This window comes from Strongylocentrotus purpuratus, unplaced genomic scaffold (genome assembly GCF_000002235.5).
Source record: "Strongylocentrotus purpuratus isolate Spur 01 unplaced genomic scaffold, Spur_5.0 spur5_scaffold_3, whole genome shotgun sequence".
Lineage (NCBI taxonomy): Eukaryota > Metazoa > Echinodermata > Echinoidea > Camarodonta > Strongylocentrotidae > Strongylocentrotus > Strongylocentrotus purpuratus.
Window position 1 is genome coordinate 39338337 of NW_022145609.1, and position 27376 is coordinate 39365712.

Sequence of the window (27376 nt, forward strand, 5' to 3'; positions counted from 1 at the left end):
GTTGGCCTACATTTGAGATCTACCATCAGAAACATGAACAAAAAACTAAAACAAAGAAGAATCGTACGTTGCCCCTGTATGACACAGATAACTTATCCTTTATATTCCATGTGGTTCACAATGACGTTATGAATATCGACATTATCTCACATTTAAGGTTGCATATGCCATTGTCTATTTGCATACATGTCGATCACTGGTTTTCGATAACTTTGCACGATTGACAGCTCAAAATACAAAAATCTTCAAAAATGCAAAATAAGAGAACATTTAGCTGATTGTGGAAATGGTTACAAAGCTAATGTTTCATAGCTTGCAGCTGATAGAACCTTATCTAGATGTAGTGACAAGGTTTGGCATCAGTTTTGACAATACTAGAAATGTGAAAAAGCAGCTTTCATGTTATTATCCTCTAAAATGTTGTCCCTATCAAGGTGCTTTCCAGATACTTTGTCATTTTTCATATGTACACAGTGGCTCATTCAGAGCAGTTACCAAACTGAATGAACATATCCTGTATTTGAGGGGGGGGGGGGGGGGAAACGGGAAGAAGGAATAAAGATATAGATGTATATGATACCTAAAGACTTGTTCAGATGGGTTAGTAAACTGCCGCAAAAGAGCTGACACAGGCATGAAATTTGCTACTGACTGCTGTACTTGCCCATTCAACGCAAGGTCACAATTATTGCCCATGAAGTCAACAATCGATACGCGCAGTAAGATATGCACAATGCCCTTAGATAGATAAATTGCCTTTGACTCTACAACTGAAATACATTTTTATCAGGCGTAAAGGAATTGAGTCACGGTTAAAACTATAGCTCCTCTGTGACCTCGAGCCTGCACTATGCTCCTTGACTTCATCTTGAGGCACTGTACAATGTAGAGATCACCTTGGGCAATAGTTTTAACCGCATCCCTCAAAGCAGTCAATATTTGTATCTCACTCATAAACATACAAATTTGTATATCTATATTCAATTTATATTTAATATAAGCATGCAAATCAGGTCTCACCTTTCATAAGGAGGTTTGCCTGCATATATCAGAGACTCTACGGTAGTCTTATCCTGTATCATGAGAAAAAAGTGAGAATACAAATTATCAATTTTTTTTCTTTTTTCTTTTCATAAGTGATATAAACAGGTTCATATTTCAGCAGGTAGATAAAGTTTGCATAAGGACAGATAATACACTTGCTTGCTACCATATAAAAAAAAAAATGTTTTACAATCTATATTGTATTTAAAGGCTTTAGTATCCAGAGAATGTTACTTCAAACAATTTTGGTAGACTCACTCTTTTAGGTTGTCAGAAAGTTTCAAAAATAATCTCATCTTCCAATAAATTTCCATTAAGGGAAACAGCTCACGCACACAACTTTGGTAGAAGTCTTCAAATCCAAAACTTTCTCATACAATGAACATTAAAAAAAAACTTTACCTGAAACTTTTAACGACCTGTTTCTCTGACTTTCCTTTATATGTACTACAAAATCCAAGAATAGCAGTGCAAAGAGACAGACTGATTCACAAGCTTTTCATATTACACCCTTTAGAAAAACAAACCACAAACTGAAATTTTGGTTTTGCACCGGCTGCGTTTTACTCTTAAAAAGTGCAAGGCAAAAAACTTCAGGATGTCGCTGGGTTTCAATGATATTTTTCTTCATTTAGATTGATCAACTTGAGGTGAGTTTAGACTTCGACTGAAAACGTCATTTCAGGTCTGACCCTTGTTCAACTTTACTCATTTGATTTCATCTTACTCTGCTGATGTTGTAGATCTGTGTGAAGAGCTGAGTGAAGCAAAAGAATTCCAACATGCAGCCCGTCACGAAGCATCCATACATCAGACTGCGCTCGTAACGGAACCTGAATAATGCCTGTAAGACGTAGAAAAGGAGAAAAACAAATGGAATCATTGATTTAAACATTTGAAATTTGAATAAAATAAACAAATCCCTGTTAACAGCCAGACTTAGACCTTATGAAAATAATAAGACACATATAATGTTAAAAAGAATTTATAATAGACCAGTAGGATAATAGATAAACTGGGATATGAATGACATTGGATTATACCAGCTGGATACTGGGCAAAGTGGCACTGTACTAAATGACGACCAAGGAGCGATAATGGATAGACATCCTTGGTATTTTTAAAAACATCTTGCAGGTCATTTGAGCTTCTGCTTATTTTGGAGCTCCAGTCTGTTGGAAATTATTTTCAGCTTTTTATAACCGTCTACTTTTATGGACACATACACATTATTGACGATTGCTTTACCGGAATGTTAAGAAAGCATGAATATGGTTGTAAGTAAGAAACCAGGGGACTAACAACTTTAAGTCCTCTCTGAGGAACTTGGTAGTTAGGATTAAAGCCTTACCAAAGGGCACAAGCACATTGAATTGGGTTTGAACCAGGACTTACCGGTTATGAGACCACTGCTCGGAGAGGACCTTACGCTGTCGGTCCTCTGGTTGCTTACTAACAAGCACTTATGCTTTCTTAGCAGTCAGGTAAAATAACCACCACTACTGAGCCATAAAAAAATGAAATGCCATGAAAATGAAATTGAAGGGGGGTGTTTCACAAAGACAAAGATCGACTTTAAGTTGGACTTAATTATGGCAGGCCGTTCTTGCCACTGTTTGCTCTCACTATTTACTGGCATTGGTTTCTCAAGGGACATACAAATCATGGTCACAAATCTACAGAATTTTACATTTGTTGATAGTTCATTATTGAAGGCAAAATTATTTTCTAAAGATCATAATGGTGAGAGCAACCAGTGGCATGAACAGCCTGCCATACTTAAGACTAAGCTTAAAGTCGATATTAGTCTTTGTGAAACAGCCCCCAGGTGTTACTTACTGTGTCGCAGGTTGAACATGGATTAAAGTAATAAAAGTGCAGAACGTTTATGAGCAGAGCTGTGCTACTCAGTAGGAAACCATAGAGAAGGAGTAGCACAAATGTCCACTGGTTGTCCTCTCCTACACAATTATTGATCCTGTAGTGTGAATGAGAATGGTAATCATATAGTAATCATATGATAATTAAATAGTAATGCTATGGTAATAGTACATTAACCATATGACAATCACATAGTAATGCTATGGTCATTCTTTGATAGTGCTATCGCAAAAAATCCACTGGTTGTCCTCCTAGACACTCCTATATAATGATTGATCTTGCTCAAAGATAAGAGACCCATTTAACAATGCTATAGTAATTATATACATGTATTAACAATATGCTAATCATATGGGACGGTTATGGTAATTCTTTGATAATGCTATTGCAGTCATATGGTAATGATATGCTGATCTTATAGGATTCAAGCAGTAATCAGATAAAATAATATGGTACGCATACTTCTTTACAAATGATAATTCAGTGTTATCATCAGAGTACCAACATGGATTTTTAATGGATACAGACAAATTTATTTTCATGTAAAAAGTTTCATCAAACAAACAAACACAAATACATTCAACAAATTTTCAATTCATTACCACAACTTTGCCTCACCTTTAAAATGGATACACAAAGTTTATTTTCATGTAAAAAGATTAATCAAACAAACAAAAACAATACATTTTCATTTCATTACCACAACTTTGCATTAACATTAGAATGGATACAGAAAATTTGTATTCATGTGTAAAGATTTACTAAACAAACAAACACAATTAATACAAAAAGTTTTTATTCATATTAAAAGATTTATCAAACAAACAAACACAAATACATTCAACAATTATAATTTCACTACCACAACTTTGCATCACCTTCCTTATGGATACAGACAAGTATTTCATTCTGTAAAAAGATTTAATATTGAACGAACAAGCACCTGCAATGTCAGGAGGGCAGCTAAACAATCCATCAAATAGGAAGAGAAACTGTTATCAACTTCCCCACTGATTCCTCAGAAATCAAAGCAAATGTCAATCAATCAAAACTAGAATGATCCACTTAGAAAAAACACAGAATTTGTGGAAAAAAGGCTTTTATCTTGCTCTTTTTCATCCATGACTCAATGACATAGACATTTAAAAAATAATCAGGTTTTATTTCAAATTTCAGGCCAAGGCATTTTGAATAACTCTGTGGATCTCCTATTGAAATGGGCAAACATGATAATGTAGAGGTGTTGTGGTCTAGTGGATAGATACATCATTGGACTGTGAATCACATGGTTCATGGTTCAAATCCCTCCGTGGAGTGTGAGATATATGTATTTCAAAAGGACAAAAAAAAACAGTTGGTTAAAGGTGAGTCAAAGTAGCTTCTGACTAAAAACTGAATGAACCATGAAATGTATGAAGATAAATAAGTTTGTAAATATATGGGTCTTTAATAATTCATAGTGGTAACTGACTTGTATGTTCTCCTGTTCTTAATTTACTAAGTAATTTTACCTGTCCTGCTTCAAGAGGAAATGAAAATTACCATTAATGTGCAAGCGCGCTAAACATACCTAACTTTTCCTCTTAAATGTGAAAGCAACAAAGCATGAACCAATTACTGATTTTCAAGCAATGTACCTTGTGAAATCTTTACCTTTATTAAGAGTACCGTATTGCATACACGATACGTCCCTAAAGACTCACGAAAGGGAATCGAGGGATGTCACATAACAAAGAGACAAAACAAAGGAAGGAAGACTAGCACAGATGTTTCACAAAATTCAATGTCCCAAGGACATATGTCAATTTTAGGCCTCTCCATATCTACCTTTCCTGTCAGACAGTTCCTTGTTTAGACGGATGGAAGCAGGGTGTTCACACTGTAATACAATAGTAGCAGGGTGTTCACGCTGTAATGAACTAAACGTTCTTTGGTAGGAGAATAGCCTAACTAATACAATAGTAGCAGTGGGCTCACATGGCATTTAACAACTTATTCTTTATTTGAATTGATATCCACTGGACATGATTTAAGGTCAAGAATGGAGAAAAGTAGGAAGAAAAAGGAAAAGTAGATGGGTAGGGAGAGAGAGAGAGAGGGTTGGGAGAGAGGAGTGGGAGGAGGGGAGGAGGGAGAGAGGAGGGGAGAGAGGAGAGGGTAAAGAGGGAAAGAGGGAGAGGGAGAGAGAGGGAGAGAGAGGGAGAGAGGGAAAGAGAGAGAGAGAGGGTTGGGAGAGAGGGATGGGAGGAGGGAGAGAGGAGGGGAGGGAGAAGAGAGGGAGAGGGAGAGAGAGAGGGGATAGGGAGAGAGAGAGAGGGGGGAGAGAGAGGGGGGGTTGGGAGAGAGGGGTTGGGAGGATGGAGAGAGGAGGGGAGGGAGAAGAGGGAGAGAGGGAGAGAGGGAGAGGGAGAGAGATTAGCGGAAGGGAGAGAGGGGCGGGAGAGTAAGAGAGGGAGAGAGAGAAAGAGAGAGGGGGAGGGTAGGAAAAGACAGAGGAAGAGATGGAGAAAGTTTGTGTATGAGACCGAGAGAGGGAAGAAGAAATAAATTTAATTTGTAACGGCTTCATCCAAACCTGTAATGGATTAGATTGTGATCCAATAATCCATTAATAGAAACATTAAAAAAAAAAAAAACACTTGTCATACAGTCTAAATAATATTTTGAGATAACTGATAATCATCTCTCCGAATCAGCATCTTGAATAGTATGCTGGTGACTTCATGAGCGTTTAAAAATTGTTTCCATCATGCAAAACCTTTTAGACCATACAATAAACTCGCGTACGTGTTGACATCACTCTCAATATTGTTCCAATTTCAACTGAGATGACGTTTCCTTTTGATGATTAGTTTTTCATCTGCGCCCCTTGAATATTTGAGGATAAAACCTTTGTATGGAAACCTCTAGATTTCTAGTGATGACTATTGAAGATGTATTCAAATATTCAAAATATGTCTGTTTAATTATATGGATTTCTTATGTTGTTCATTTCCAACCCTGAAATAAAGCATGAAATGTTAACAGGGAAACCTCTTGGCTTTATGAATGAATATCGTACCTCTTTAATGCGCTTTTTTTTAAAGGCCAACAAAAAACAACAAGGGAAACGCTCTCGGCGGTCTCGCCTGCATAACGCAATTCAATATGATAAACCAGAAACATCAATAAAGTAGTGCTCATCCGCATCTCGCAACAACAAATATCGTAAATTTTATGTGGTACACTTTTGAACTGGTCAAAAAATAAAAATTTGATGCCCTGGAAGGGACATAATTTCATTTCATTTGCATAAAGTACCATAAATAATCAATGGAGCAAAATCTCACAATTCTGTGTAGAAGTTTAGTGTTCCAAATTTAGCTCTACCAGATAAGGCAAACCAAATCAAAATCAGTCAAGAAAATGAGGGAAAAGAAGCAATTTTTGTTATTTTTGGAATAAATTTGCATAAATTACCATAATTAATTAATGGAGAACAATTTCAAAATTCTGTGTAGAAGTTTAGTGTACCAGAGTTAGCTCTAAGATATAAAGCAAACCAAATCAAAATCGGTCGAGAAATGAAGGAGAAGAAGCCTTTTTTGTGATTTCGAATAATTTGCATAAATTAGCATAGATAATGAATTTCACGATTCTGTGTAGAAATTTTAAATCCCCTCCTAGCCCTATCATATGAAACAATCAGAATCAAAATCGGTTGAAAAATAACGAAGAAGAAGCATTTTGAAAATCTTAATGTTGATGCAACAACAAAGTCTAAGTTTGTTGACCTTAAATGACCTTTGATCTTAACTTAGTGACCTGAAATTCTACTCACATGATTGGTGAGACTTGATAACCCTATAGTCCAAGTTTCATTGACTAAGAACTTAAACTTTCAAAATTATATCAAAAATTCAAAAATTTAACCTAAGGTTAAGTTTTTCGATGATGATGCTACAACATAGTCCAAGTCTGTTGACCTGAAATGACCTTTGACCTTGACTTTGTGATCTGAAATTCTACTCACATGATTGGGAATACTTGATTACCCTATAGTCAAAGTTTCATTGACTAAGAACTCATACTTTAAAAATTATATCAAAAATTCAAAAACTTCAAATTAGGTTAAGTTTTTGATGTTGACGCCGCCGCCGCCGTCACCGCCGTTGCCGTCACCCGAAAAGCAGCGCCTGTGTCTCGCTTTTTGCTACCTAGGCGAGACAAAAACAAATAAAGGAGTGGAAATATACAATCCATTTAAACCCCCCACAAAACCAAAAACAAAGACAACAATTAAATTGTTCTTTAGTATGCCACCTGGATTTCTTTCAAAATAGGAGGAGGCAGTATTTTGGAATAGAGGGGGTGCAATATATTCCTAAAATCTTCTGACAAGCAAAACTAAAAAAGTCATCACATATATTTAGTACCTCTTTAATCCGATTTTTTTTTTAAAGGCAAAAAAAAAAGGAGTGAAAATATACAATCCCCCAAAACCCCCCACAAAACCAAAAACAACAATTAAATGTTTTTCAATACCCCACCTGGATTTTTCAAAATAGGAGGTGGCGAGAGCCAGATGCCCTAATGCCCCCCCCCCCCCCCCCCCAAAAAAAAAATCTGCCAGTACCCTGGGGAAACATCTTAAAGTGCTTCATTCACTTTCAAACTAAAGGGTTGAGTTTTGAAAAGGTAGAGTGAGTCCTTTGGCATTTTACCTACTCTTTCTCATGACCCGGGTGTTACATTGAATGGGTTCTCATCCCTGCCATATGATCACTAATATTCCTTGGCAAAGCATCAATCTACATTTGCCACTCTCCACCCAGGTGGGGTAAAAAGAAGAAATTCCTTGGATGCCCTATCAGGGCAGTGATGCTTAAAGGACCACTGCACTACTTATACATGTAGCTACTTGCGCCCTCTATATAACAAACAATGCACAATCGGTGACCATTAGTCCCCATGATCCTCTTTTTCTTATGTTAATTGAGAACTGATTTGATGAGATAACCACCTGTCCAGTGACCTTGAAGGGTGGTTTAGTCCCTCTTGTACACTAGTACAGATGGGCTTCAGTCGTGGTAGTAATTTTCAAAGCACTTTGGAACTTCATTAATAACAATAATCTGGATTTTTATCAGGGTTGGCATATTTCCCGCTTCGGAGGCTTATTTCCCGGACGCCGGGAAATAAGCGGTATTTACCGCTTTTTACCGCTTTTTACCGGTATTTACCACTTTTTACCGGGAAATACCAGGAAATATATTTTCCACTCACTTGTTCATAGGGATTGTCCAATTTTGAACATAATAACAATGGTGGTGAGTCTGGTTGCTCTTGTGTGTACTATTTGTGTGTGTGTGTGTGTGTGTGTGTTTGTTCGAGTGTTATATGTCTGTAATTATGTAATGCTGGAAAAAAATACAGGAAAAAGGTACCAAATATACACCTAATCTAGATATGATGTTCTTCATTAAAGGGAACCAAAACCTTCATACTAAGTTACTTTTATTGTAAAGTTTAAGATGTTTGAATAAAATCAGTGAAAAATTGAACAAAATCGGGCAAGGAATAAGGAAGTTAAAGCTTTTTAAAATGACTAGTCACTAGAGGGCAATGTTCAATTTGATGACATCATTTGTGGACAACTCTCCATGCCTTTTGTACATCAAATTTCACGAGTCTTTCGTTTTTTTCCTATTTATTTGTGTTCTTGATCGGATTTCATAACATGTGAAGTAGAATATCATTTTGCATTCTATTATCTCAATCACAAGAAAGAAGGAAAAACATGATATTTGATGCTTTACATTAGCTTTGCCAAGTCACATCTGAATGAGCCTAAATTACAAGCTATAAATGAGCATATATAAGTTCAGATTGATGCTTAAGTAGCTTAACCCACGTTTGCCTTTTGTAGAACAAGAAACTTCTGTGTGCATGAAATTTTGCGATTGTTTCAGATTACTGTAGAAAAACAGTTTCATACCGTGAAACAATTGCCTCACAATTGACACAACACTGAAGTTTTTTTAACAATGCACTAAACTAATACTAAAACACCTGTTTAAAGAGATATTAATTTGTTGATGTACGTGCACGTTTTCCCTGTAACTGAAACCAAAAACCTGTGATATCTTATATGGCCAAGGTTACAACATCATGATTAAAAATAAACTGGAGAGAAAAAGAAAAAAAATAATGGAAATGATATTGATCCCGCCACCACATGCATACATGTATGGTAATAAAGAAAAAAAAAAAAATGAGAAAATGTTCACTGAATTAGAGCATGACCAAATGAAAATCAACTTCCTTTTATTGACAGAATGTAAACGAATGATCAAGCATTTCCTTGTTCCTTGTTTATGCGTTCTGTTTTTCTAAACAGCGTATTTTACGATCTTTCTTCTTGTAATTCAATCTGTCCAACGTTCCATCTCGACCATTACGTGATGGATTGAGAGTTACAATAACAAGGGGAAGTGTATTAAGAAAAAGAGAAGGGAATTTTTTCTTTTTGAGATGAATTAACAAAAGGGTTTAACGGTACTTACAAAGATGGCAAGGACAGTTTTGTAAAATGCTGTTTTTTAACTTTTTGGCGGGCTTTTACATGTTGATGTTAACTCAGAACAATGGATGAGAATATCAAATATCAGGGTTTATACAATGGTTTGACAGCAAACACTTCAACTTGTTGTAACTGCATTCTTCAAATTCATGATAAGCACACATGCAAGATCATTAGGGGGTCAACTTTACCATCACATACATTTAACAAAAGTATGTTTTAATTTTTACATTTGAGGGGGATGCAAAACTAAGCTCCAGGAGCACATATACTGTAAGATGGGTTTATCAAAGCCAAAGTACACTCTGACATGAAAGTTTTAACTATAGAACAAATAAAGGAGTTTCATGAAAATCAAACTATCAATTTGAAGATTAAGAATATTTGAACTGTTAAAAATTCTTTCATAACATTAACAATAAACTTGGCAGACTACTCTCAATCCATTTCTTCATGGAGACATTTTCAAAATATTCTACGTAGAGGTGTCATGGTCAACTAATGTCCTTTGGCAAGATGTTGATCTACATTTGCCACACTCAACCCAGGTTATGTAAATGGGTATCAGTCAGGAATTAATTCCTTGAAATGCTAGAGCGCTGTAATGGCAGCGGTGCTAAAGCCAAGGTAATAATCTCCCTCTGCGCCTCAAAATAACTTACTAAATCGATGACGCATAACAAATGCTATAGTATTATTATCATATGAAGGAGTGGATTTTATTTCATACATTTAGACAAGAACCTACAAAGACACAGATACACAATACACTTTAGACACTGTCTGAGAAAACAGTCTCTTTTTTTTTTTGGAAAAAAAAGAAAATGTATGAATAAAATGGGGGGGGGGGGGGAATGGAGAGTTGCTTGCAAAGGGAAGGGGCATGAGTTGCCAGTTTGTGTGTGTGGGGGGGGGGGGGGGAATGGAGAGTTGCTTGCAAAGGGAAGGGGCATGAGTTGCCAATTTGTGTGTGGGGGGGGGGGAGTGGAGAGTTGCTTGCAAATGGAAGGGGCATGAGTTGCCAGTTTGTGGGGAGGGGGGGGGGGTGGAGAGTTGCTTGCGAATGGAAGGGCCATGAGTTGCCAGTTTGTGTAGAGACCAATACTTTAACAATTCAGAACTTTCTTGAACTTTCACTAGTACGTTACTTTAATTTGTTAAAGCTTTAGGCACCTGAAGTATCAATATTGTCCTTCATTATGCAAGTGTTTTGAAAATATCTTCTGCTTTTTAACATGGGTTTAGACAATTAAAGCATACCAGCATTTTATTTTGAGCCCACTACCTTTAATAGCAAGTATAATGAACGAAGGTAAAAAATGGATTGATATCAAAGTATGACTTTACTGGTATGATTCAAGCTCCAATCTGGTTATTAACTTAATAAAATTATAATGAGTAATAAAGTTACCAGATGGAATCAGAGAAAAAACATTGGACTTGCCTATTCCCACAATACAATGACGTTAAATGATGACTCAGTAATGAATATCAATAACAATCTCTGCATTTCAATTATTGTCATCGATCCAAATAAAAACAAACATTAAATGACCTGGATTACTCTTCAAAAGATAACACTTTACTACTACGTGCACCTTTAGAAATTGATACATGCACGTTCAAGTGCAGAGTTGGCACAAAATCAGTAACAAAAGTGGTTACTGTTGATGGAGAGTGAATTTATGAATAAAAATATAATTTCAATGACACTTAATATTACTTTAAAAAAGAAAACACACTTCAAGTGTAATTAAATCCACCCTGTTATGTTTTTCATGTTGCTACTCTAATGTTTGGATGAGTCATTGTTCAATAGTAAGTAGCTATTAAGCTTATTGACTGGTCAAGCAATAGACAATATTAAGTTACAAGATAAATACTCCTGAGATAATACATATGAACACATGTACAAGCTATTATCTCTTTCCTTATATGGTTACATTAACTCCTTATATGGCTACACACGTACAAGCTATCAACTCCTTATATGGTTACATTTTATTCTAGACAGCATCTGTACATATGTATATGATGAGAAAAATAAGTCTTTACAGATTGATAGATGTTTAACGTTTTTTTGTTGCTTTGAGCATAAGAAGGATAAGGAGAAAAAGAAGGACAGGAAGAAGGAGAAGGAGAAATAGAGGAGTGAGGTAAAGAGCAAGATGAAGGAGGAGAAAAGGAGGAGGGGAGGAGGAGAAGATGAAGGAGAAGAAGGAGAAAGAGAGGGATAGGGAGAAGGAGAAGGAGAGAGAGAAACATAAGGGGGAAGGATAAAGGGAGAGAAAGAAAGAAGGAAAAGGAGAAAAAGGAGGAGGAGAAGAAGTAGAAGAAGAAGGAGAAGAAGGAGAAGAAGGAGAAGAAGAAGGAGAAGAAGAAGGAGAAGAAGGAGAAGAAGAAGGAGAAGAAGAAGAAGAAGAAGAAGGAGAAGAAGAAGAAGAAGAAGAAGAAGGAGAAGAAGAAGGAGAAGAAGAAGGAGAAGAAGAAGAAGAAGAAGGAGAAGAAGAAGAAGAAGAAGGAGAAGAAGAAGGAGAAGGAGAAGAAGAAGAAGGAGAAGAAGAAGAAGAAGGAGAAGAAGGAGAAGAAGAAGGAGAAGAAGGAGAAGAAGAAGGAGAAGAAGAAGAAGAAGAAGAAGAAGAGACAGAAGGAGAAGGAGAAGAAGAAAGAGGAGGGGAGGAGGAGGAGAAGGAGGAGGAGGAGGAGGAGGAGGAGGGGGAGGGAGGGGAGGGAGGGAGGGAGGGGAGGGAGGGATGGAAGAGAAGGAAAAAAAATGACAAAACACAATTTACCTCTGGAAATGATTTTCAACTCTGGATTTTTAAAATATTTGTATTCATTCATTCATTTCTGTTTATTGAGTCAAAAATTCCATCAATGTATTTACATTATGTACAGAGTAAGAAAAAAGAAGAAGAAGTATTTGATGATTTGCAGCAGTATCAGGGGGTAAAAATGAGACAAGGAAACTGTCTAAAGGAGTGTTAAGATTTCTTTGTGGACCCCTCCCCCCTCCACACACACCCAAAAAAAGATTAATTAAAACAAAAAAGACTACTACTACTAATAAACCCCCCCCCCCCATACAAAATATATATATATATATATATATATATATAAGAACAAATGTACTCTATTCTCAAAAAGCACTCATCTTTGTTTGCATATAAGGAAAGAAAGAAGACTACCAGAGAACATGTACACATATTCGACTCAAGAGGGCCATTGATATTCTTACTCTATATCTCTGGAGTCTCGACTGTCATCGGCTAAGGCAAAATTAATAAAAATATACACTATACGGTTGTTTTTTATGGGGGGGGGGGGGGGGAGTGGAATGGGTTAAGACTGGGGATCAAGAATGGGGGTCAAGACTGAGGATAAAGGGGATAATCTCTGCAAATATTGAACAAATTATATTAAACATTTAATCAATATTGATTTAATAAGAATCTATGAATGATGTCAATTTCTTGGAGTGCTTTTAGATGATGGGCATTGGACATCATGAGATTTCAAGCGTACCTACTTACAGCTTTAGAATCAATCAATTCAGCAAATGCAAGCATCGATCTTCTTTGAACAAGAGAATGAATAAATAAAGATTGCTATCTGGTATTTATGTTGACATGTAAGTGTCAAAAGAGGGCAGCATTGATGTCTTCATAATGTAAATGTTGAATTTTTCCTCAAGTTTCTTGACAACTCCTTGTATGGGGCGCCAAGTGTTACCCTAGTTTTTCGGTATAAAATAACAAAATAGATTCGGTACAAATAATTTTGTAACATAATGAATTCGGTAAAAATGGTTTTGTAACAAAATGAATTCGGTACTAATCATTTTGTATGAATTAATTCGGTAAAATTTTTGTAACAAAATGAATTTGGTACAAATAATTTTGTAACAAAATTTATTTGGTACAAATTTTGTAACAAAATGAGGGGATTGTATGCCGAAAAACTAGGGTAACACTTGGCGCCCCATATCCTTGTATATATGTTGTCTGCAGGGTTACAAGCATACTCTTCATGAGAACAAAATTTCCCAAACATCGGCTACAGTGTGAAACTTGAGAGGCTATCAGATGCTATCTGGTATTCATGTTGGCATGCAAGTTTCAAAAGAGGGCAGTATTGATGTTTTCAAAATGTTAAATGTTGAGTTTTTCCTCAAGTTCTTGAGTACCGGTACATCTTGTATACTGTCTGCAGGGTTCCGAGGATGCTACGAGAACAAATTTCCATTTTAAAAAAAATGCGAATTGAGTGATGTTTCTCGAAATCATCAAAATTCACTGACTTTTCTTGACTGGAAGACAGGAAACTCATTTTCTATGTTTTCCTTGGTTTTGAGGATAGCTGGGATCTCTGAGTCTTTTCTTCCTGTAGATAAACATCATGTCAGGGTTGGGCGGTAAATTACGGGTGGCGGTAATTACCGGCGGTAAATACCGTTAAATACCGTTCGGTAAATAAGATGCGCGTCTGATAAATATGATTTTAAATCTCTATATATTAATAATTTTACTTGTTTTTAGCCTCATAACTGAAAATATTGTTCTGGAATAATTAGCAGCACAATACTCATAGTAGGAACACACAAACAGATTTATAAAATCCTCACTGCATACAAAATTGTACACACCCAAACAAATGGCATTTTGTGCATATGTTAATTAGGTATTCATGAATATGGTAATTAGCAACTGGGAACCAAAACCTTCATACAAGTTACTTTTATTGTAAAGTTTAAGATATTTGAATAAAATCAGTGAAAATTTGAACAAAATCGGGCAAGGAATAAGGAAGTTAAAGCTTTTTGAAATGACTAGTCACTAGAGGGCGATATTCAACTTGATGACATCATTTGTGGACAACTCTCCATGCCTTTTGTACATCAAATTTCACGTTTTTCCTTTTCTTGTGATTGAGATAATAGAATGCAAAATGATATTCTACTACACATGTTATGAAATCCGTTCAAGAACACAAATAAATAGGAAACTAGATGGAATTTTGACTGCGTGCAGTCGAAAATGATGCCTCCGCCATAGAGCAATTTAAACAAGTTTGGAGTTTAAATCTCCAGTGGTTCTTGAGATATCATGATAACAATCTCAATGTATGGAATTTCATAAGTTGACCTCTGTGACCCTTGACCTTTGACCTACGTGCTCCAAAATCTAATCAGATTGTCTTCCTATGGTGATACACACTATCATTAAGTTTGAAGTTTAAATCTCCAGTGGTTCTTGAGATATTATGATATGGTGATACATACTATCATTAAGTTTGAAGTGAAAATTCTCCAGTGGTTCTTGAGATATCGCGATAACGATCTCAATGTATGGAATTTCATAAATTGACCTCTGTGACCCTTGACCTTTGACCTACGTGCTCCAAAATCTAATCAGATTGTCTTCCTATGGTGATACACACTATCATTAAGTTTGAAGTTTAAATCTCCAGTGGTTCTTGAGATATTATGATAACAATCTCAATGTAAGGAATTTCATAAGTTGAGCTCTGTGACCCTTGACCTTTGACCTACGTGCTCCAAAATCTAATCAGATCGTCTTCCTATGGTGATACATACTATCCTTAAGTTTGAAGTTTTTACATCTCCAGTGGTTCTTGAGATATCATGATAACAATCTCAATGTATGGAATTTCATAAGTTGACCTCTATGACCCTTGACCTTTGACCTACGTGCTCCAAAATGTAATCAGATTGTTTTCCTATAGTGATACACACTATCACTAAGTTTGAAGTTTAAATCTCCAGTGGTTCTTGAGATATCATGATAACAATCTCAATGTATGGAATTTCATAAGTTGACCTCTGTTACCCTTGACCTTTGACATACGTGCTCCAAAATCTAATCAGATCGTCTTCCTATGGTGATAAATACTATTTCCGAGTCTTAAGTTTAAATCTTAAATGGTTCTTGAGATATTGTGATAACGGTCAAATGGGACGGACATACGGACGGACAACCAGAAAACATGATGCCTCCGGCACCACCTGGTGGGGCGGAGGCATAAAAAACGAAAGACTTGTGAAATTTGATGTACAAAAGGCATGGAGAGTTGTCCACAAATGATGTCATTAAATTGAATATCGCCCTCTAGTGACTAGTCATTTTAAAAAGCTTTAACTTCCTTATTCCTTGCCCGATTTTGTTCAATTTTTCACGGATTTTATTCAAATATCTTAAACTTTACAATAAAAGTAACTTAGTATGAAGGTTTTGGTTCCCTTTAATGAAGAACATCATATCTAGATTAGGTGTATATTTGGTATCTTTTTCCTGTATTTTTCCAGCATTACATAATTACAGACATAGACAAACACACGACCAACACACACCACACAACACACACAAATAGTACACACAAGAGCAACCATACTCACCACCATTGTTATTATGTTCAAAATTGGACAATCCCTATGAAGTGAGTGGAAAAATATATTTCCCGGTATTTCCCGGTAAAAAGTGGTAAATACCGGTAAAAAGCAGTAAATACCGCTTATTTCCCGGCGTCCGGGAAATAAGCCCGAAGCGGGAAATATGCCAACCCTGCCTTATGTAGAATAGTTTTAATCCAACTCTCAAAGAACCATCAATATTTCTCAATATTCCTTTTAAAACTTTTAAATAATCCAAATACACAAACTTTATTTCTCATCTTAAGGGCAAAATAAACACCAAACACCTCCAAGTATTACAAATAATTAATATGAATTATTTTCAGAGAGTGCTCAAGACCAGATAATACACAAACAAACAAACAAACTAACAAACAAGCAGACAAAATTCTTACCAAGGACAGTGATGGTCCATTCTCCTCACACATCGCTGACAGCGGCTACAGTGGTGCGACTTGAGAGGGCGCTGTATCAAACATTTCTTGCAGTGACTCCAGTTCATCTGATCTATATACCCACAGTATGGATAGAACAAACAAATAACATGTAGTACTTAATTTGACAAATTTATGGCTTCATATTTTTAGGATTACCGGTATATATTTTCTGATGCTTGAAATGAATGGTATGAAGGACATGATCCTTACATTATGAGTCTGTAATATAGAAAAGTAAAGAAATAGTAAATATTTATTAGATTTCAAATTCTCTGCTTCTGACATCATCGTAAATTGTAGAATATTTTGTAATGTTATTTTGTGTACATCTTTCACTATAAAATCTTTGTATAAAATATGGTATTTTTTTTAGAGCATCCTATTGGCTATTAGCTATCATGTGACAGGGTATTTGTTAATGGTAAGTGCTACATGACACTTAAATAAGTGCACGAGCATGTAATATGACAATTTTTTTAAAACAGTAAAACACATACGGTACACAAAAGTGAATTAGACTGCACATCTCTCTTCTCTGCGTGTACCCATTATTTGCATTGTCTTAGCTGTGTGCATCTGACGTGAAGTTAACCTGAATCTATTGAGAAGACCCGACTCTAAAGGGTAGCAAATACCTGATTGCATCTCATTATTCAGTATAAAATGTATTCACCTCCAAATCCAGAATTTCCCCAGTACCATTATATTTCAACCCCAACTTAATACAGCCTCCATGAAATATATAACATCACTAGGTTACTGATATATGCAAACGAGTATTCGTTTGTGCCACATCTATTATTGCTGTGTTATATCCTTCTAAATGTACTATCAAATTATATGTTTTATCTGTTCTGTATAAACATTATGCTTTTTGATGTAGATGTGTTCATAATTATTCAGGGCCCCATGGAAGACCACTACTTATTGGTGAATGGGCTACCCTGACAAAAGATAAGAAATGAATGAATAAATAAATAAAATAAATATATTTTGCTGCGAATCGATCTCTCTTTCTTACCGAGCGTTGTAGGTCTGTTGTGGAATGGAATGTAGCCCGGATTAGAAAGGCAGGATCGTAGCAGGCAAACAATGGTGGCAAGGGATAGAGACATGAAGACTGTAAACAAGAAAGAAGAGAGATAATTACTAAGTTACATTGACAATATGAACTAATTTATTTTCCTTCTCCAATTCAATAAAGGTTCATTGAAACATGTTTCGCAATACAAAGACTGAGTTATACACGTTTTTACAAAGATTAAAACACATTACAAATACAAATTGCAAGTGTGAATAAAACATATTTAATTAAATGCCAAATTACATAAAATACTTTACATTGATAAATTGTAGGTAATGAATGTCAGATAACATGTTAAAAGATGTTGTAAAAGTATTATCAACGCATACACAGTTAAAAGATCATTACATTCCCGCCATCAATGAAAAATATTGCTCGATAACAAAGTCCATTAGTTATTCAGTAATTCAAACATTAACCCTAAACTATGAGAGGGTAGGGATGATGTGTTGCATGGTCCGTCACATACTGATATTTCAATACTCGCTCTGAAATAGTAAGGAGGAAGTCCACCCCACCCTAGCATGAAGAGAATACATTCTATAGCATTATCAAAGCTTAAAGTGTCTCTGTAACATTGCCTCAGATTCTGAAACAATATCCTGGATTGAGCTCATGCTGCATAGCTCATGATGCAATCATAATTATAAACATTTCGGTCAGTCAGGAATCCCATGACTTTTGATCGCCTGTCTGATTATCAAGATATTCATGATTGCAAATCAAAATTTCATTTTTCGTTTTCCTAACCGTTTTTATAACACTACAGTCTATTGGGGAAAATTAGTATGCATGGTAAAACCGGTCACCAAAGATTTTTTACTTTTTGAGGCACCTCATGATCGTTTTGAAGCTTAATTTATTTAGGGCTTCAATAAACACCATATCACAGACACTGACAACACGTACATTAGGGCCGTGCATCTCAGATTTAACGTTGTTAAATGATGCCTTTAAGAGTAAAGAGAATGACCAATAAATATCAAGAACTCACCCCAAATGACCCACGCTCCTATCTGCTGTTCCCTGTGCATCGGTATGAGAACCAGGGCTGGGACAAAGTAACTGTTGTACGCCCACATGAGCGTGATGCAACTCAGAAAAAAGGATCCTCTGCATTCCTTGAGGTACTTCAAACCCAGCGGAAGCCAGTAGATGCTTGGGGATCTGCGGATTGCATCAGCTTCTCGGAGTAGGAACTCTTTCTCGTCGCGCTCTCCTGTCGTCATCTGGAATATGTTGGTCTCCATCTGTTAGATCAGAAGTAAAGAACAACCAAGTGAGTCTGACCAGCCCTTCTAAAGCCAAAGATTAGTGTTTCACAGAAATGGCATATAATTATTATTACTTTACTTTACTTTGTCTGATGTTGTAGGTCTGAGCCTGTTCATCAATCCAGGATTCTTCAATGGTTACTGCTACCGTATTTGCCAGCGATAAGGCCGCAGCGCCGCATAGGCCGCACCTCAACTTTGACATTTCAAAGAGGGGAAAAAAAAAAAAAAAAAAACAAAAACAAAGGAAAAAAAAAACGGACAAAACAAAATAGTCGTATTTTTTTTTTACAAACTGATACCAAATTCATTCATATTCATATTACCGGAAGTTTAGCTAAAGAAGTGATCACAGGCAGATTTGGTGTCCGATATATACCTCTACCACAATGTACGGTGTAATGCGAAATTGCAGGAAATGGAAAACAAAATGGCGACTTCGGATGGATGCTTCGCGGCAGCTCCGTTAAACGGTCCTTTCCTTTACTTTTGCAATGCATTGGCACGAACTTCGATCAAGATCTATCGGCAAATGTTGTTTTAGGAAGTTTATTTTCGTCTTCATGTCAACAATGCAAGATAAAATTGTCGGTTTGTGTGGAAATGTCCTGTACCATAGTGGTATAGTTATTTTACCGTTCGTAGTGCAAATTTGTGCTGATTTTGATTTTCGTTTTTTTTTTTTTTTTTTACTCTTTCGCCGCAAAGGCCGCACCCCGACTTTTTTATATTTTCTCTTCCAAAAATACTGCGGCCTTTACGCCAGCAAATATGGTATTTGTGGAGGGAGGAGGTTGTGTAATAACATGAGACAACAGACAACACCTAGACCGGCTCATACAGAAGGCTTGTATTCTTTGAACAGTGACTATCAAGTCTATTCTTAAATGAGTTGACCGACCCAGCTGCCACAATGTTTTCTGGGAGACTATTCCACAGCTCCACGACTCTGGTATATTATATTATTCTGGCATAGACTAGACATGCTTCGTTTAACAATTAAATCCAAGATGCATGGCCCTACGTGTTATCAGTGTCTGTGATATGGTGTAATATTGAAGCCCTAAAAAATTGCGCTTCAAATGATCATGAAGTGCCTCAAAAATGTAAAAATCTTTGAATGACCGGTTTTACCATACTCATTTTCTCCAATAGACTGGAAAACAAATTTTTAAAGTTTGATTTCCAATCATAAATATCTTAATAATCAGACATGTGATCGGCTTGTAAAAGTCATGGAGTTCCTGACTGACCTATAGGTTTATAATTATCATTGCAGCATGAGCTACAAAGTAAATCCAGGATTTTCGTTCAGAATCTGAGACAAGGTTACCCAATCCCTTTAATGAAACTTTCGTTGAGTCTTTTTAGATCAACCACACTCAAAGTTTGATAGATATGACCACCTGAGGCCTGCGTAGCCGTAGCCGACGTTTGTTGTACACTAAAAAAAAAACATGAACGTGATGAAATTTGAATTTTTGTTTGCACTCAGGATATTTTTCATCTTATTTATTTATCTATTTATTTTATTTATGCATGTTCACAATGTCACAATTTATTGGAGTTAAAGCTAAAGACCAGTTATGGTCATGCAATTGCATTGTGAAAGAAACGTTGTGAAATCGATCAGAAAAGGTTGATCATCTAGCATAGATGTACTGCAAGGTTCTGGAATCATCAAAATGATAAGAAATTTGGCCAAGTCTTCATAAAGTTAGAAGCACTGTTCACAGAAAGATGTATATGGGACAACACACACGTGCGCGACACATGCATTCCATATCTCTCAACAGGCGAGAGATACACTAATTTACCAAATATATCAATTAGTAGGCGGTTTCCCGTCAAAATTTTTATCATCATGTAATATTCAAAACATATTCTTTCACATGATTGGTAATAAGAGCTTCCATTTCATTTTTTTAAATTGGGGCGTTTCCAATACTGGTCTTTACCTTTAACATTGAATTGACTTCACATGAAAAAGAATATAACAATGTTTTATCAAAGAAAAGTTGCAACTATTACAGAGCTACCAAGTATCACGCATTAGGCGTGACATCACCCATATCGAGGGTTTGAAAATGCACTTACACACGACGCGTGCTAGATTTTGAAAAAACGCTATACCTTATATGTGTGTTATACCCTCGCACGCGCGCTTGCGCGCCGAATCATGCAATGTCATGCATTGCGGATCTTTGAACTCGGCGTCTCTGCTATTATACACACATAGGAGCATCACTATCCTGGCTAGCTGTGTAGTAAAAGCTGTGCTTTTGATTCTCAACATTTCAAACACCACTGTACAAAACTCGACTAATTTCACTCAAAATCGGTACTTTAGTGACAATTGATAACAACTAAATAGCAGTAAAATACATTTGTTTTAACTTACTGATGTTAAAAAGAATAATTTAAAAATTCAAATCGTAAGTCTAGTGTCAAACTTTGCTTACAGCTGCATCGACATGATTGTGTACAGTCTATGCGATTTTGTGTGGTGTGTATATTTGTGTATGGGTATAATAATACCTGTCTCACAGCAAGCATGCAGTGCTAGAGGTCAATACGCATTAGCATTGACTCTCTATGCTTTGCTGGAGTGCTATTATACAGTTTAAAGAATGAACAATGAAACAAAGGATTACATTGGCATCACTCCAGTAAAGCATAGAGTCCATGCTAATGTTTATTGACCTCTAGCGCTGTATACTTGCTGAGAGGTAGCAATTACACACAATACACACACTGCACACAATGAATACAAAGTGGCTGACCAGCAAGTTTGACAGTAGACCGAAAGCTTCAGTCTCTATACCGTCGGTTGTTCCACTGAGACTACGTCTGGCTCCACTAGACCTCCGGTTATAGAGACTGAACGATCGCCTATGCCAGCCTATGTTGAAGATATCACGGCTAGATTTTAGCCGTTAGGCCCCTCCCACAAACATGAACAAACTTGCCACGGCCGTATAGTTATGCCTCCAAAATCCCCCAAAATGTCATTTTACCTCGTGCATATATCCAGACGTAGTCTCAGTGGAACAACCGACGGTATAGAGACTGAAGCTTTCGGTCTAGTTTGACAGTAGAGTCAGCTTGAATTTTCAAAATATTCTTTCTCACATTGACATCGGTAAGTTGAAAAGATTGTATTTTACAGCTATTTATTTTAGTTGTCGCTAGTAAAAGACCTCAGTTGAGTTTTTTACAGTGGTGTTTGAAATGTTGAGAATCAATAGAACAATTTTTAATACACAGCCAGGATAGTGATGCAGCTATGTGTGATTGGCATCGATTATTACTCCCATAACTAACTAACTTACACAAAATGTTATAGGGGCCTATATGGGACTGAAAAAGTTTTGATGCTCTGGGGTTATGTTTTGTTTCTAGCAAATTACGGTAAGCATGTACGAATCTTATTAAATTGTTATCTTTATTAATTTCCTGAAGTTCAATATCTTAAAAAATATAGAAGTTATAAGAGAATATGCTCACATTTCAATGATAAAACCGCCAAACAAGCAGTGTTCCGCAGTTCGTCTCAAGTGGCTAATGAATATTCATCAATCAATCAATCAAGCAATGCAATATGCATGAGGAAATTTGAATATTCAGTAGTTTCAGACGAAGCTGGGTAGAAAAGGTTTTTTATCACTGATTTTTAACTAGTATCATTTACATTTAATTTCTTTTTCTGTCTTTCATCATGTATCTACTCACGTTGTACAATAAAGTGAAAAGAGTACAATTTAAAAGGAAGAAAGAAGAAAGAGAAGGAGGACGAGGAAGAGGAGAAGAAGAAGATTATAATTCTCAAACTTTCAGCATTCAGCTAGTTTCTCCAAATCGTCCGCTTTGTAGACCATAATCACGATACCCTTAAAAAAAAAACTTTATTCCGTAGGCAATAGATGTAGACAACAGTGACAAGAGATTGCAAAAACACGAGGATTCAGTTGATTTTTTTCTTCATATTTCACATGTTTGCATTTACAATGTTTATATTAAATATATATAATATATAATTTACCTGTAGACATTGATGAAGGTAATTATGGCAAGAAGTTACTTTTGTTATTAAAAGGGTATGTTATGTGTCTACTTTGCAGCCAACCTCATATTTTGTAGAAATTTGCAGGAATTATCTGTCCTATCTGTGAAATCTAAACGTTAGTGTGTCCTAATATTCAAATTATGCAAGGAAACCCGTTTACTTGCTAGACTTCACTATCAGACACTATTGAGTGACTGAATGGCTTATTTTCTTCTTTGGTAATAACATACATAAAATGAGCTGTAAAGAGTACATGAGCATTGTTTTGTCTACATCAATAACCCACTTCTTGTGATGGCCAAAATTAAACTGATGGAATCTTTGCGCAGCATAAAACGTATGACCATTCGGTACAACGGTCTGTAAATCCGAGACTATTACTTATTGGCTCTATAGCTCCTAAGTCGATTTGACAACTAATAGTCGTTATTTGAGGTCCCACTTGAAGACATTTTCAAGCCCCACCTTTTTTAGGGAAGTTCTACATTAGTATTATCTTTCAAATGCCGTTGGGATTTAACCTTTTCATTTTTTTGGCTTGCAAATGGGACATAGTACCTTTAAACGACGATAACAGCCCCACCCGCCCCCTCCCCACTCAGTGTTATTTAGGGTACGCATAATGCTCGTTCCCTCTTTTTGAAAGCACCCCCTATCTGAGGACTGCCAACATTTCTGAACCCCCTTTCGCGGGCTTTTCCTACCTTGCAGACCCCCCTTAATCAGGAAAAATGCTCAATATACCCACCCCCCCCCTAAATTCGGAATAACTTCTCAGGAGTCCATGCAAAGAGATGAGAAAAAAAAGAGGAAAAACAACCCCTTTATAAAGAAATCTCCGGGTGAAAAGTCAAATACACCCCCTTTTTTTTTAACAATTCTCGGGCCGGACTTTGTCGCACGAAAAGTACCCCTTTACCGGACATTTTGGCAACACGCATGTGGTCATTCCGACCCCTGAGTGGGGGGGGGGGGGGGGGGTGGGCAGCCCCATTCGGCTAGTACGCCCGTTTTTGGCTGGACATATTTACCCGAGGGCGGACTTGCCCCGCATTGAGGGGCGACCTATTCTTCAAAATTATTAAATTTTATTAAAAGTGAAAATATAGGCCCTAACATGGCAACTTAAGTAAAGTTTAGTGACAAATGTGTCATTATATCCAACTTGATCTGATTCTTCATAAAACTTGAAGTATATATAATTTGTTTTAATTTTATTGCTTTTGACATAATTTTTGTTTTCCTTTTTCAAAATGGTATACGAAATTACCCAGAAATATACCGAAGAAAAGCAGACCGCATGCCTCGCCCGTTAGATCAAATGTAATGAGACATGTCGGCCGTAGTAGATCCTTTCAACTGACGACGGCACCAGAAAGACTGCCGAACTATTTAGCATTCCATGTTCCAGATTGAGCATTCTCAATTAACGACAAAACTAGCTACCTGGTATTGGGAAGCGCCTCGTGGGAAATTAAGTTTTCTTTCCTTTTTCTGAATAACGATTTAAGCACCATGAGCATTAACATAATGTTACTTTGAGGTGAATTAAAATTTGCACTAAAATATGAATTGAAGAAGTAACAAATCGCTTCTCGAAACCTGCTCTTAACCATTCCGGTGTTGTCGGTAATATTCGTTCCGGTGTTCACTGAGTGCTGGAATAAAATACATTCTACTATAACATAAGGAAGTGTTTTTCTTTTCTTCTTCAGATTAAGGAAAACGATTTATATGGTATAAATCATATTGTTTTTTAATGTGGAACGTTGTAATGAGTATTTCTTATTGCAAGAAATCATAAGACAGTACTGATACTAATTACTATTCAATTTAGATATCAGACTGTTTTCAAAGTTAAAAGTAAGATGCTCGAGACTTATTGAGGTATATCAATAGTACATTTTATTTGCTATTCTTAATTGAATTGTTTCATTCAAGAGAACGGTAATCACACTATTGAATAAGTTCATTCTGGTACTTTTGAACTTAACGATTTGAAGAAAAAATAAGAATTCAAAATGAGTTGAATAATTTTTGTGTACTTTTAATTTATCCCGTTCCTGAAATCACAGGTAGCTTATACTTTATTTTTCGCCTACACATCTATTTAACCAACGTGAAGATAGGTATACAAAATTAATATGAAATAATGCAGATAATATCCAGATAAAAAGCCTGTTAAGGAGCTATGGCTTCAGCATTTTATCATATTTCGTTCGTCTTATTTCGTATTTGAGTGACCACAACTGATTTGTTTCCACATCGCTGCACTTGCACTTCACTTATTACTTTAACTTGTTTTTTAAATATTTTTCTCATCGCGCCATGTCAGATTATCGACAATCTTCTTCATCATTATTTTGTACGGAACCGATTCTTTGCAAGCTTTGCTTATTACAATTAAGTTACGTCATTTTTCACTATCAAATAAATAGGCCTATATTCGTCTTCTTATATAAATGCTGTTAAATAACCCGATCAATAACTTAATTTGTAAATGACTTTGTATCTAATTTCCTTTCGTGTGATTATAATTTACAAAGTATTGTTTTATATTATAATATTTTTGTATCAATGATACAAAAATGTGAAATAACGAAACAGAAACTTACAATGAAACGTGTTTCCGACTGAGAAGAAGGAAACAATTTGTGTTCCATGTTAACAAATAATATTGCAATTGGTACTAACAGTAGTATGGCATGAATTTCATGTGTTTTTCCCTCTCTCCCATGAATCACATGCACAAAAAAAGCATTTCCCTTTCAAACATCACGCGATGTGATGGGATTTTTACTAATTTGATTTGTGAGAAATCATTCAGAAAGAAATGTAAAAAAAAGCTATGATTGTAATATATCATTTTATAGGCGTAGTCACAATGATGTGACCCATTTAAATACCGGGCATGGTGGCTCAGTGGTTAGAGCGCCCGCCTCATGAACGGGAGGTCGTGGGTTCGAACCCCGGCCGAGTCATACCAAAGACTTAGAACAATGGGACCTTCTGCCTTCTAGCTAGGCGCTCAGCATACTAGATTGGAGAAGGGTAGTAATAACATATTATGTTATGCAGGGCCCGCTGGAAGAGCAGTTTCATAACTGAAGTGGCTACCCTGGGTAAATAAAACGTTATTATTATTATTATTATTATTATTATTATAGGCCTATGGATTTGTTATAGTAACTCTTTATGTTATTCAACTTTAGTATAGTAACAATGATTAAGCGCATTTCATTCAAATTGTTTGAAGTAGTATTTTTATTAATTGGGTTAACAAATACTTTACATCTTTGCAGACAACAATATCTGATGGGGTTATATTATTTCATTTGCCATGCCCTACAGTACTGCCATTTTGAAGAGCAGGTCAAGAAAACAGTTGTGGATAATTTTTAGTTGTAGTCGTTTTTCAGGTGAATCCGTTTATTTTAACATAATTATCTTGTTATCCGCCCGCTATACGCCAGGTACAGCTTATTATTGTTCTCCATACTATGTTTGAAATTATTTTGTTGACCCTAGTCACGTGGCTGAAACTAAATGTGCAGCAAAAGGATTATCAAAATCATTGATTACGGAAAAGACGGTATAGCAGTTCGGAAAGGGGAAAAACGACAGCCGCAATTGCCTTTGTTTAAATAGACAGTGGCACAAAATACCTGTCCGTTGTGCCCCTTCTCCGGGCAACCATTCGTCTTGCATTTGATTTATGTTCAGGTCTGCTCAATGTTGTTATGGACATCTTATTTGTTTTTCATCAGATGGCAAGATTAAAGTACAGATAGATATAAGTTGAATGGCGCCATCTCAGAATGATGATTATACGAAAGATAATGGAAATAATAATAATAATGATAGTAATAATATCAATAATGATAATGATAATAATAGTAGTAATAATTTATAAAGAAGAAGAAGAAGAAGAAGAAGAAGAAGAAGAAGAAGAAGAAGAAGAAGAAGAAGAAGAAGAAGAAGAAGAAGAAGGAGAAGATGAAAAAGAAGATGAAAAAGAAGGAAAAGAAATGAAACAATAATAATCATAATTTGGCCTAATAATAATTATGAATAATAATAATAATATTAATAAAAGTAAGAAGAAGAAAAAGAAGAAGGAGAAGAAGAAGGAGAAGGAGAAAAAGAAGAAGAAGAAGAAGAAGAAAAAGAAGAAGAAGAAGAAGAAGAAGAGGAAGAAGAAGAATAGTAGAAGAAGAAGAGGAAGAAGAAGAAGAAGATAAAGAAGAAGAGAAAAGGAATGATGATGAAGAATAAGCCTGACTGAAGAATAAGGACAAATTCGTGAAACTGGTTGATTGATAAAGAAGGATAAAAGCCAGATGAATGAAGAAAAACTTTTTAAAAATGAGTAACACTTACCGATAAGGTCTACTTTTTGTTGTTGTTGTTATAGTTTTCTATGGGGGGGGGGGGGCGAATTCTAATCAAATCGCAGATGTGAAATTCATAGGTGTTATTGTTTCAAACAAATCATTGAATAAAATGATCTTTCTTTCTCAACTCGGGGCCAAGTTGTACGGATTATGCGCGAGAAGCCGCCGGGGAAAAAAAAAAAGCAGGCGCGTTTTCTTTTTCTT

The 27376-nt window shown here is 36.0% G+C and overlaps 1 protein-coding gene across 1 annotated transcript in view; it reads right to left on the bottom strand.

Moving 5' to 3' along the window:
• LOC100891344 (probable palmitoyltransferase ZDHHC21) overlaps positions 1 to 22519 on the bottom strand; it is a 31187-nt gene extending 8668 nt beyond the window's left edge. Inside the window, exons 1-7 of the mRNA XM_030996440.1 lie at positions 22220 to 22519; positions 18433 to 18688; positions 17376 to 17474; positions 16313 to 16424; positions 2884 to 3022; positions 1772 to 1888; positions 1021 to 1073 (exon numbers count right to left, since the gene is read on the bottom strand). Coding sequence (XP_030852300.1) covers positions 1021 to 1073; positions 1772 to 1888; positions 2884 to 3022; positions 16313 to 16424; positions 17376 to 17474; positions 18433 to 18688 — 776 coding nt within the window. The 5' untranslated portion in view covers positions 22220 to 22519. The remainder of the gene's footprint in view (positions 1 to 1020; positions 1074 to 1771; positions 1889 to 2883; positions 3023 to 16312; positions 16425 to 17375; positions 17475 to 18432; positions 18689 to 22219) is intronic.
• Between the last annotated feature and the right edge of the window lie 4857 nt (positions 22520 to 27376).